The sequence below is a fragment of the Cardiocondyla obscurior genome, linkage group LG07, assembly GCF_019399895.1.
Source record: "Cardiocondyla obscurior isolate alpha-2009 linkage group LG07, Cobs3.1, whole genome shotgun sequence".
Taxonomy (NCBI): domain Eukaryota; kingdom Metazoa; phylum Arthropoda; class Insecta; order Hymenoptera; family Formicidae; genus Cardiocondyla; species Cardiocondyla obscurior.
Window position 1 is genome coordinate 8,757,477 of NC_091870.1, and position 13,374 is coordinate 8,770,850.

General features: G+C 43.7%; 1 protein-coding gene across 4 annotated transcripts in view; it reads left to right on the top strand.

Annotated features, from left to right (window-relative positions):
* The first annotated feature begins 7,893 nt into the window (after window positions 1–7,893).
* Window positions 7,894–13,374, top strand: part of Nrx-1 (neurexin 1) — a 177,099-nt gene continuing 171,618 nt past the window's right edge. For 3 of the 4 annotated variants that reach the window (XM_070659403.1, XM_070659404.1, XM_070659405.1), the window contains exon 1: window positions 7,894–10,785. In XM_070659403.1, the coding sequence (XP_070515504.1) occupies window positions 10,189–10,785 (597 nt within the window). In that variant the 5' untranslated portion in view covers window positions 7,894–10,188. The remainder of the gene's footprint in view (window positions 10,786–13,374) is intronic. The other variant, XR_011545996.1, reaches the window with a different exon arrangement.

Sequence of the window (13,374 nt, forward strand, 5' to 3'; positions counted from 1 at the left end):
GCGGCATAGCGACGCAACGAGATCCGCAATGTCCGGAGGTAACCTAATTACGGCGATCGCGTCCTCCTTTCTTTTCCGAGTTTTCCGCGCCGCTCTTTTTCGCTCCGGTTTTTCTCCATTATTCGTCTCTTAAATGACGATTCGCGTCGCGCGAATTTCAGGAGCTCATCGCGAAAGTATTTTAAGAATTCGGAGCACGGAAAGCGAGCTGCACGAAAGATCGAAACAAAGGTTGTTTTTGTCGTTAATAATCGGTTTTCGATTTTGAATCTGAAGTGGACGAGCATGAAAATTCCTGAATCCCGTTAATGCAATTTTTTTCCCTCCCTCTGGTGTATTCACATTGCGCCGCGTCGCGCTATCGCAAACATTTTCTCCCTCTCCTATTTTTTTTATTCTTTTTTTTTTTTTTCACGTATCTGATTTCGCACCGACGGAGATGGAAAACGCGCGGCAGGCACGTAACGGAAGAACAAATGTCACGTCGAAATAAAAACTCGGTATCAGAGTTTGATTAACGTTTCGCCTTCGGTGTCGGTTTCTTGGTCCCGCTGACAATTCGCGCTATTAAAACGAACGAGAACATTACGGTATCTTACGCCGCGAAACGTATCGACTCGGGGGTGAAAAAACTCGATCCCGAACCGCTTTTCTGGGCTGAACGAGCTCGAATCGCTTTTCTGATCCGCCCTTGACGGGCGATGTGGAAGCGCTAAGTTTTTCGTTGCGATTTTTCGCCCTCGCATCCTTTTTATTCGCGTCCTTTTTCCCACGCATTTTTCCCATTTCACTTTTTTTTTTTTTTTCATCGGCAACAAGCCATTGTGGGGCCGCGCAGTTTCAATTGAATTACGGGGGAGTTCGAGGGTCCGATCGCTCGGTACGCGAAAAGTTTCGCATGTGGATTGAATGTTCGTGCGGATGCGGTCGGGGGTGTATCACCGTGTACTCTCCCGCGCACACGAGCGGTTGTTACAATAGTTAACCAGCGGTGGAAGCGACCGTGAATACACCGAATTGCCTTTGCGATAGATTCTATCGCCAGAAGCGGAGAGCGGCTCTCGCGAGAGAGGGAAACGCTGTTCGTTTCGGGCTTCCGATTTCTTTGCGCTCCCTTTGTGTGTACCGCCGTCTTCGCAACCCTCGACGGATACCATAAATTTCGTTGAGCTTTCGGTACGGCGCTCTAACGATCCTATTTAAAAGAACTCATTAAAATCGTAAGATTTATAAGGAAACGTGAATGTAACCGCGTTCTATTCTTCGTACGTCGCTTTTAATTACGATATCGTCCGTTTCTTTTTTTTTTTTTTGAGTACCATAGTCGAAAAATATTTTATCGTACTAATTGTTCGTGAGTAAATTATTAGTTTTGAGAAATTTATTTGTGTAAAGTGTGCAAAAGGGATCCGTTTAATGTACTTTTAAATTGCATACACGTAAATTTTTACTAGCTTCGCTGAAACGTGGCGAAGTGTATAAAAAGGGAAGAGAAAATTTTAATCGTTGATTCGATTTCATAAAATATCGACGGTTGTCAACCGGCTCTCGAGCTTCTCTCCATTTCGGGCCTCGCGACGGTGCGGATTTTCGTAAAGCTTTGGAACTCGGTGAGTCGCGAAATACTTTAGTCGGCATTTCGCGGTACATGTTGATTCTTTTCTCTCGATCTCACGGAAAACTAATAAATTCTCGTATGATCGCTCGCATCTGCATCCCCGTGCCCGTCTCGACGGTCGAGTCGCAATTATTGCGCTCCGCCGACCGCAACCGACTTTCAGCAAAACTTCGCGAGGTCGACGATCCCGTTTCCCGCTGCGTCGCAACGCCGAGGGTGTTATACGGGGTGTTACCAAAATTCATGGACTAACTTGCCGAGCACGCTCGTTGAATCGGCCCGGCGGTAGGTCGCGGGGACTTTCCGCAAAATTAATAGTGACGCGAGAACCCAGAGATGTTGATGGCCGGCGAACTAATACGGTCGAGAGGAAGAACTCTCCGAAGAAATTTAAAATTCTATACGTTCTTCGGCGCGACTTGTTTTACCAACTGCGTGATAAACGTAACACCCCGATTCGAACACCGAGAAATAAATGGAAGCAGCGCACCGGAAGGATAGCTTTAGAATACGGATGTGCAGACGGAAAAGGGGGCGCGAAAGGGGGAGGTGGAAACTGGGAAATAGTTCCTGTCGAAACCACGCGACAGGAACGCATATCATTGACCCGTCCTTTCAATTTCTCATTTTCTCGGCGTCGTGAGAGGAATCGATGACTGCGAATAATGCCGCGTCGGCTTCTCTTTATACGCGTGTCAGGGCGACGGGAAAAATTTCGGAAGTATCGCCGTTGGTGCACACATCATTCTATAATTTACTTTTTTAAAGCGCGCATCTTTGGCGACGCTGAGAAACCCACTGGCTCGATAATTCGCGATATGTGCCAATTGAAATACAAATAAACGTGGAACGTAAATCGGGTGCTTTTACATCGACGGAATAAATAAGCGGGCTGAAGGGAGGTGAATTTTCTTGATTAAGGAAATGCAATTTTTCATCCAAAATATGATGCCGTATTGAGCTTGTTATTTATCGCTTCTTCTCATGTAAAATATCGCTCGTACGTGTATTTAACTCGTCCACGATGAAAGATTAAAAGCGGGACATTTTTGTCAATTTAAATAATAATAGCAAAAATGCGGCGCCGGCGATTTTTGTTTTCGGCTAACGATATCGCGGTGAGTTTTAAAATTTTGACGCGGCTACGTGCGTGTGTTATCTTTAACGTTGAAAATAATTCCTGTAAAACAGACTCGTACACGCGATGCCGGCGATACACATACAGATAACGTTGCGCGCGCAGTCTGCACTCGGAAATACCGAAAAAAATGTGTCTACAGCCGCGTTCAATCATAGATTAAAAGCGGATAAGAGAACGTCCTACTTTTCCCTCGCTTCTGTATTATCTCGGCGTAAAAATCGCGCGCCGCGAGCCTCAATTCATCGAGGCGAAGCGTCAATTAATTAAACCCGATTCAATTAATAACGATGATTCATTCGCGATACGTTCCGCGACGACAGGGAGATATTATAATTTCTCTGCCAATGTTAATTAATTCCCGTACTAATATATTGATTATTGTTTTGGACGACTGATTCGCGAGTTAATTCGCCGACTGTTCTTTGTAAATATACGCGGTGAATAGCGCGAGCGTGCGTTTGAATGCGTAATACGATTACACCCGCGACCCGCGAGAACGTTAACTTTCAATTGCCGTTCCTATCAAGCACGCGACAAATTTATGATTACCAATAACAACGGTTCGCCGAGAAGGAGACACCATGCCGGAGTTGAACGGTGACAGAGAAGCGTCGTGAGAGAAAAAAAAAGGGAAAAAAGAAAAAAAAAGAAAGGCTAAAGTGCCGTTTCCAGGACGGTTCTGATGAAGCTTTCCAGAGCATCTGGCACTCTCGTTAGACCGTCGAGAATTGTTCAGCGCGCGTTCTCCAAGACCCGAGCGCGCGTTCTGGGTTATTGGTATTTAAATTTCTTCCATTTCGCGAAAATGGCGTTGTCGGTTGTAGGTTAATTACACATCCACGCGGCCGCGTGGGACGTAGTAATTATATTGTCGCTGTGAGCGCGCGAGCGGCTTCGAACGCTCGGCAATGATAATGGAGCCCGCGGCGCGACGTTCTCGCGAGCGAGAAAAATTGCCCGCGTGTTTGCAACGCGGCCGCGCGAGTCTCTACCTTAATCGATGAAACGAGCGATATTTTAATTGCGAACGATTGAATTAATCGCCTAATTAGTTTCGCCGCGTAGAACGTCGCTCGCGGCTTGCGAGAAAAGTTCAGTAGTATAGGTAAGTCATAGGTCAGGCGTGTGCGGGCTCGACCGTGAAGGATTAAAGTCATTTTCGTCGCCGACGTCTTTCGCGTTACGGCAGCCGTTCCAAAAATAAATGTCAAAACTTCCCTCTGGCATAAGTTTTCTTTTGTGCATACCACTAATTAACAAAGAAACGCGACGTTGTTAAAACAAAAAAGACTTACATGTGACGATGGAACTGCACGAGATTTGATTCAACAAAGAGCTTTTGATAATTATTTATACCTACATGTTTAATACAGTTATATTAGATTTGTTAGATTTTTATTAAATTATTATTTGTAAGATTTGCGTAACAAATTTTTATTGCCGAAGTTTATTTGCGACAGATTTTTATTTAATTTAAAAACTATTATTTTATATTTGACTATTATCATAAAATATTGCATTTTTATAAAAATTTACATTTAGATATTTTACAAATAATATATAAGTCTTATAATTTTTTATCTGGTAAATATAAAAAAATTTTTGTCTGCTTATTTCACAATTTATTCGCTCGTACGTTTTTCTTTTAATTCTTGCAATCTTTTCACGCGACAAATTTAAAAAATTGCAATGGAAAATCAATCTCAATAATGCAGCAGTAAAAATCCTTGTCTTTCCCTACGGTTACTTCGCAATGAAAATATTTGCGAGGAAATCAATAGTGTTCATTTCGCGAAACGATATTTCGCCGACGTATGTTGCATGAAAACACGCATTAAGAGATTAAAACAAACGGCCGGAACGGGGATAAAAACGTACACATTTGCTCTTTATTTCGGTCGGCAAATAGATTGCGTAGCAATACTTTTGCGTAAACAGTGCGGAAGAAAAAATCGCGAAAAAGAAACAAAATAATCCGCAACGGCTGCGCCCCCAGTTTGACACAGTTCCTGAGGGTTTCTACGTAGTTCCTTAGCGACAAATCTTTTTCCGAAATTTTCCCAGCTAAGCCGGGGAGATGGGTCAGGTACCGGTCGATATTTGTTGGGAACGCGGAGAGACGCGTCCTTACATATTGTCCTGCGTTATCGTCGAAGTTTCCTAGCGTTTTCGATTCTATTCTGCACGTATGCATGCACTCGTATATCGGGTGAGCAAACGAAAATCTAAGAAAAATTCCGACCCGAAGTGTTCGCGTATCTGGAACAAATTGAATCTTTGAAAAAAATAAAAGAAAATAAAAAAAAAAGGGAAAAGAAGAAATTACTGACGGTTACGTAAAAATGTGTGCTAACAGAAAAGTAAAATAGAACAGCGTGTACTTCTTTCTTTCATAATATCGGTGCATTTTATATTTTAAATGCCGATGCGCTTTAGCTGCCAAAAAAAAAAAAAAAAAAAAAAAAATAAAGTAATCACGAGAATTCAATGCTCGAGAGTTCAATGTTCTTGGTAATATTTCCATTACGCGTCGAAATAGCGCGATCGATTAGGAACGGTCTCGCGGTCGAGAGAATGCACCGAATAAAAGTTTGCTCGAATCTCGTTCCAACAACTATTTCTCGGAATTTTATCTACGCTGTGCATACCGGCGATACGTGTGGCAGTCTGCGCGCCTCGTTGAACACGAATCTGACGTTTCCATCCGGCCACCCGGTATCGGTGCAACGGACGAAACTCGGCAGTCACAATCGGGACATATTTTCCAATGCGAGATCGGTCCGGGGATGTCGGCGTACATTCGACGAAAACTTTTGCAGCTCGGGCGCGAGCGGTCTTTCTGTCTTGCAGCGTTTTCTAAAGTACCACGAGCTATCAGGTAAACACATCCGTTGGATCGACCTACTTGCCGGGATTTAGGGAGACGGTCCGCTGCAATCCATCAATACGGCGGACGCTGTCCGGCGGATAAAATACTAACGAGAAACAGGGGAAAGACGCGTGGGCGACGATTCATCTTGCGCGCGGACGACTTAAAGGCCTTACGCCATTTTCATCTGACAATCTAATTACTCTCGCGGGACTAATACGTCGTCGTCGGGTCAACAATCACGGTTGATCGATAAGTTGACGAGTAATTTGAAAAGAATCGCCGCGAGCGCGGAGAGTGACGGGGATGCAGTTGCACGTACTCGCCAGGAGAAATAATAATCCCGCAATAAATCTATCGGCCCGCGACATGTATCCCCGATTTAATATATAGACGTGATATTAATATGTGCAACGTTGATTAATACTTGGAATCCGGAAAGCATTTAGCATCACGGTGGGATTTGCAGCGCACTCCCCACTGGACTCAAAGTGTTAATTATACCGAACGACATGGACTAATGGGAGCTATTATCTCGAGGCATGCGAGCGTTAAATTAGCTTTAATGATAATCAACTGTCATAATTGATACATGATCTATCGTTCCTCCTAAGGCTTTATTTAAAGACTCTGTGCGAGTCCTAATCAGAGATATTAATTTCTACAACGAATTAATTCGGAAATCATCCTAAAAATAGAGATCGACGAAACTAGTAACGGGGGGAATCGAATACTTTTGTCTGTAACAAAAGTTCGGAGGCGCGGCTCGTTTATAAACGCGCGGATTGTACTTTTGTACGGAGCTCGCGCTTTCGCGACGCGAACGAAAAATCACCGGCTCGAGTCGAAAGCACTCGACGGCTCCTCGAATTTCTGACCAGGCGAAATCGCCCGTTCAACATGTCTCGGTTCATGTTGTATCGTCCTCGTGGATCGACGCTTTCTGCCGAATAGCCGCGCAGGATGCTTTCTCAGCATCGCGCACTTTTCCACTTTTCGACTGACATCCACACTTCTCCTCTCGCCCCCCTTCTCTCCTTACTCGATCCCGAGAACCACCTTTACGTAGTACTTTTGCGCAACGTCTACTCGCTCAGTTAGTTTTCTTTTATTTGGATAGCCGAATTTTTCGCCGCCCGTCCCCTTCATTGCCTCTATTCGTTCCTTCATTTTCGCAGCTGTATCGCCTTTCTCTCGTTTTACCATTACGAACAATAATTTTTTCCATTTTATGTAACGTTACTGATTTAACAACGCGAATCAGAAATTAATGTGCATTTATGCATTTAAAATGTAGTTTATTAGCGAGATTTAATTAAAACGATAGGTCGGGGTCATGTTGAGAATTTTTTATTATACTAGTTACGTTTTCGAAAGGTCTTGTACGTGTGTGCTTAATATTACGTTAAAAAAAAAAAGAAAAAAAGATGAGTAAAGCTCCGGCGAAACAGGAAATACTACAGTATTCTTTCAACATTGCTGGGCAGGGTAGTTCTTTTATCTTTAATGTTTCTCGTTCGTTTTGTAAACGCACATACGTATATAGAAAACTTTGAATAATAACTGTATTTATACGATACTATTTTATTAACGTAGCGTTTCCTTGTATCTCTCCCCCTCGGATTTTGTATTTTTTAATGGAAGACGGTTAAAAACATCGTTTCCTGTTTCCGAATTGGATTATAAATACATAATCCATTTTTTTCCCGCGTGTACCTTCTTTTATTAAAAACCAAAAAATTGCAAATTGAATGTTCCATTTAATATTCATAATTTTTTTTTTTTTTTTTTACTCATCTCTCCATCGGTTTCAATTAGCGATCAAAGGATCGTTTCTCGCGAATCAATGGGTCTAAGGACGCGCTTTGCATTAAAGGTTCCTTTAGTACTACGACCGCGGGTTCGTTCAACAATTTTTCCGTGCCTCTCATCGCCAACGTTCCCGGTGGAGGAGCAAACCTGAGCGCAACCCCTTCTAGTCTACGCACCGCTAAATTTCCCCTCCCTCCCCTCCCAAGCCCTTGCGTCGTTCCGGAGTTACACAACGACGAACGTACGAACGGACAGACAGACAGACAGACAGGCACCGACACGAAGAACAACCCTCTCGCGTCACCGAGCGACCCTCTTCCTCCTCCGGTCTTTCTCCCTCGACGCGCGACTGCGCAGAGAAACGGCGCGAGGCGTCGGCGTCGACGTCGTCGTCGGCGTCGGCGTCGGCGTCATGCCGGGGGCGTCGCACCATCGTCGTCGGTAGCGAGTATCTCGACCGAGCGTCGCCTCGCCTCGTCATACTAGTATCAAGCTGAGAGCCGTCGAGAGGGTTTGATCTACCTCCGCGAATCGGTCTACCGATTGCAATCAGCAGCTACAACGAGGACGGTCAACTGATTAATGTGGCTCGCGCACATTGTTCCGGCGGTGTACGTCTAGCTTCGCCGAAGCCTGCGGGTGGCGAGAGGTAGAGGAAACGTACGCGCGCAAGGGTGATAGAGAGAGAACGAGAGATAGAGAGAGACGGGGAGAGAAGGAAAAATGGAGCGCGCGGCCCGGATCGATCGCGATACGAACGGATGGCCGACTCGAGAGTGAACTGTAAGCGAGGAACGTAGTCGTTTGATTCGGTCCGACGAAGCGGGTTTCTCAGCCGTGCCGTACCGGTCGGCCATTGAACATAATCGCGAGCTGGTCGCGGGGAAAACGGCGACGTGCCGAGTGACCATTCCCCGGCATCTCTCCGCGATTCTGCGTCGCGAACGGCAAAGAGGGAGGGACAGAGCTTGGTGTGTGGTGAAAGTGCTCATCGCGTGATTAGGTCGAGGTCGTGTCGCTTGTCGCTGGAACCGCTCGCTCTCTCTTCATCCCGACTACCCTCGGCGCTGGGGATGAAACGCGGAGTCAGGTGACGTACCACGCGATTCCGATCGACTTGCTGCTCCACGAGCCGCTCGGGTTTCCGCGACGGAATATACGTCCCGCTGAAGGAGCCGCGGTGAAAGTGTGTCATCGACGTAGCGCGTTGAAAGACGGCACTCGAGGTTTGGCTCGCGACGCAGGTATCCGCGACACCAAGTGTCGATATCTTGACATCGCACTTGGCAGTCTCTGCGCCGCTACACGCAATCTATTTAACTATTCTCTGAGACACGAAAGTTGCGAGGAGCAGCGGAACGCTGGAAGTTGCAGCCAGCAACCATCAGACAATTATTAAATTTTCCATATCTTTATCTTCTCGATAAATAACAGATACTGTCTAGCCTAGATTGAAGCACGCAATTAAAAGACTCAACAAAACGTACGCACGTGATACATTTATCATCGATTTAAGAAAAGTCAGCTTTCTCCTTGCTGGTTTTTCCATATCTTCAACGTTACTAAACTTGACGATTCTATCATCGGAATAAGTCTTAAAAAAAAAAAAAAAAAAAAAAAAGAATAATTGTTCGTCGTTGAAAATCAGAATTTTCAAGGAAACGAAGACATTAAACTGACTGTGAGAAAAGAAAGTCTGCTCAGTGAAACATCCGAGAGAAACGTCGATATTTTTTCCGCCCCGTCGAATATACAGTGACTATGATCGACATTGATTGATTTTCTGTAAAAATATAACGTTCGCATAAGGAGATCAAGTTCTACTATAGTCAAACTAGTGCATTAAGCGTTAAATTTAATTGGTGTTCTTCGGAAGAAAGTACGTTATCCTAGTTGTAATCTCTGGTTGATTTTAAGTATAGAAAATAATATAATAAACGTGTGACTAAAGCGCTTGCTCTTCTTCAAGAAACTTTTCGTTGTCGATCGGCTAGCATACATTATATATACAAGGTGGACGTTCCACATACGAACTGTAAAAAGAAAACGCGTGAATCTTTTTGTTTCGTTTTCGCTGATCTACGAGAGAACTCGGGAGAGTAATCGAATCTCGGAAGCGCCCAATTAACACAGACTGAATTTGAAATTGAAGACATATCCAGAAATATCGATTTTTTAAAAAAATAAACGAACTTCACGCTAATTTAAATAATTTAATCGGATATAAGAGGATTCAAAGGGGTGTATCATTTTATCGATAATTATTATCGAAGTGCATTTTTCTTAAGCGTTTACCTTGTATCTTGTCTCGCGGAAGAGACCCTAAAAAGTTAATAACAAAAGATAGGCCACAAGTTGGGACGAACGTGACCAGTCGCTATAAAGTTCATTAATTTTTCGAGACGGTATTGAAACTTCTCCGCTCGACGAGTTTGCTCAGTGAGAGCTCGCGGGAACTTAAAGAGCCGTCGATCGACGGTGCTCGAGTGTTTACACGGAGCGAGGGGGAAGAAGAAAGAAAGATTAGGGATACGGCGTGTGCGTTCGCGAAATTGCATATCACACCCAGTAGTGCACGCGGGAATCGCGCGTGCGTGCTCACGTGCTCACGGACGTAGTCGGGTGGTGCAACGTGGTTACGCAGCCACATTAGACGCGTATGAGCGCGTGACGTCCCACTCGCGCGCACTCTAACACGACCGAGTGAATGAACAGGATCTAGCGAGAAGTTCAGTCAGAGAGTGAATCATGCGTCCTACGCTTTTATCGCTTTTGCCGGCGGTGCTGCTCACCTGCCAGGTGGCCAGGTCCTTCCTCCTGGAAGGCTCTACGACTAGCTACGCGCAGTTTCGCAAATGGAACGCTGGCCTGAACGGCACCCTCGAATTCGAGTTTAAGACCGAGCAAGGTAACGGCTTGCTGCTCTACACGGACGACGGTGGCACCTACGACTTTTTCGAAGTCAAACTGGTCGAGAGCGCCCTTAGATTGAGATACAATCTCGGCGGCGGGGCGCAGATCGTTACCGTGGGCCACGACCTCGGTGACGGCCACTGGCACAAGGTACAGATCACGAGATGCAACGAGAACACCACCCTGACTGTGGACGGTGTTAGCGCGGTTTCGACATCGCGCGGCAAAGAATTCGAATTCGGCAAGCTCGCTGGGAACTCGGACGTCTACGTAGGCGGCATGCCTAGCTGGTACAATAGCAAGCTGACTCTACTGGCGCTACCCAGCGTAATATTCGAGCCGCGATTCAATGGATTTATAAGGAATCTCGTGTATGCTGACGGGGAGAATACTGTACCCAGGAGGCAGGAGATGAAAAGCCGAGACGCCAAGGTAACGCGAGACTACTACTTATCTCTTTTTACCTTATTTTGCCCAACGTTATAACGTTTGCTTCCTGATTTGTTTGGACTACGAGGTATTTTAGCGTAAAATTCTACAGAAAAGTACACAGTTTTAAACGATGATTTTAAATCCAGATTTATGCTGCCTTTGCGAATTTTTCCGTAGCGTATTTACGATCCCGGACACCGGTTGACGACTTCTTTTTAACATTTTTTTGAAAGTGTCGTCTCGCACAGCCACGTAATTAAAAACAAAAATGATAAATTAATAATTACGGCATTAATATTACAAAATTATATGTTAAACGCGTTAGGGGAGCGTTTTATTAATAGCGCCCATTGTTCGTACCTTTTTCTTATTGTTTCTTTAAGTCGTTTAAAATTAATTATACGACCCAATTTTTTTTTTCGCGCGTACTCCATCGCAAAGAAATATTTTTCATAACGTATGTGACCGAAATAAAAAAAAAAAGATCGTTTGCTTTGAGATAGAAGATTATCGGCAAATTGAAGGGACGCCTATTACAAGTTATCGGCGCGATTTTATTAATCGGGGCCGTACGTTCTGTCGGCGAGATTATATTGCAAGGGAAAAATATTGTCTACCTCGAATCTCGTGACGTGGAGCAAATTTAATATTTTTCCAATCACGGCTGAATTATTTAGTCGAGAAGCATCGCGGAACATTTTTCTCTCAAGAAGTTATTAATCATTATAATAACTGTCGCAGTGGATGCTTTATAATATTTATGATTCCTGCTTTATTTACAGAAACTTTCTTTTCTCATATGCCGCTTCTATTTATTTTTAATTATTTTTGTAATAACTAAAAGCGTATTCATGTTTTCGCCTAATCAAATAGAACCGGGAACTGATTTTTTCAAAATATTTTTTAGCTGAATTTTTCACGCTGGAGCTCGAATTGAATAGAATCTTTTCTAGTTTAAACTCGAACGTATTAATTCGTATTAATTTTTCTCGAGCTTATTAAATGTTGAGTTTTACATAAAATATAAAATCACAAATTTGATTATTTTCTCCAAGATACTGGTTATTTTTTAAACCTGTTTTCACAGTCACAGATATTTAAATAAAATGCCAGAAAAGATTAAAATTAATAATAATAATTAAAATCTTTTGTCTACCGATTTGAAACCGAGACACGTATGAACGGATTTAAAAAGTTTGTAGATATTTCGTATCTAGTTGTAACAATATTTGCAACACATGAAACATAGATTATGAAAGTTGTCATTTTATATCAGAATCGATGCTCGGTGGTCAGAACAATGCGTATTGTATATTCAGCGGTGTCATTGGCCGTGTGCAACATCGCGCGGTCGACAGCTGAATCAGGTTCATCGAGAAGGACCCTTCTTGACGCGTGTTACGCGAAAATCGCGTGCGTACGTTCTGTCAGCATAAAATCGAGACTTTTCCTACCGCGAATTGCGTACACAGGGGACTAAAAATAAATCATCCATTTAGGGAGAAAAAGATCCCCTCTTTTCTGCTCTTCCCGCGGTACTTTATCGCTCACTTCCAACGATCGATACTCCTTTCCTAGCCCGAAGGCAACATCTTCGAGACAACGGCGCCTTTTCTTCTTCAATTTTTCTCCGCGCGATAATTAGCAACCGGATAATCCGTCCTAAAACTTCAACGTTCCCCGGATACGCTTCTCCTGTCTCCTAAGAGTTTCGTCAAACGCTCCTTTGCGCAAAGATACGTTCAACCGTTTTTCCGTATTATTTACGAGTTAAAAAAGTAATTAAAAATTTCTTACATCGCAAAGTAAATTTCTACGTGCGATAAAAAAAATTGAAACAAATTAATTATTCTAATTTTTGGCGCTATAATTCTTGTCTGCGTTCTCGCGATTCCATAAAGTGTTAACATCGAGTCAGCTTTTTCTAGTGAATTAAGACAAATTTTTTCCTGCCCTTTTTTTACTTGCGATACATTTCACTTCAACGCGCTTGTTCGTCGACACCCCATGACAGAATTCCCTACGTGTTACTGTGAAAGTTCGGTTCACATTTCACCGAGTGGCTATCTGCCAAGAATACCTCCGTATATTCTTCGGATATGTATCCCGCTTTACTTAAGTATCCCCGGAATCTTGTGTTTTATTTCAAAAGTAATCTTATCGCAAATAGCGAGCGGACATGCATGTTATTCTCACGGTGATAGCCATTTCGATTATCAATCTGTCTACCTCCTACCTATCTTTGCAATTCGATATTAATTTTATTTTTTAGCTTATATTATGAAAAGCAAGCTGCCGTGAACACTATCTAGTCGCCTCTCGCTGCTCGATTGGCCGCACGTAGATACGGGACACGCGTTTGCTTACGATTAGATAAGGCGACAAATCGAGAATATCCGTCAGGAGGATCGCCATGCGATTGCCGGTATAACGATGTAGCTCGGCCGACGTTATCGTTCTCCGTACATCCATACGCGACGTTGCGGGAACGCGGATAGATAACCAAAGATTTATCAGCGCGCGAGAAATCGCGAACAACGCATAATTACTTCCTCCACGCGCGGCGAAATGTAGATCACAAATGATTTC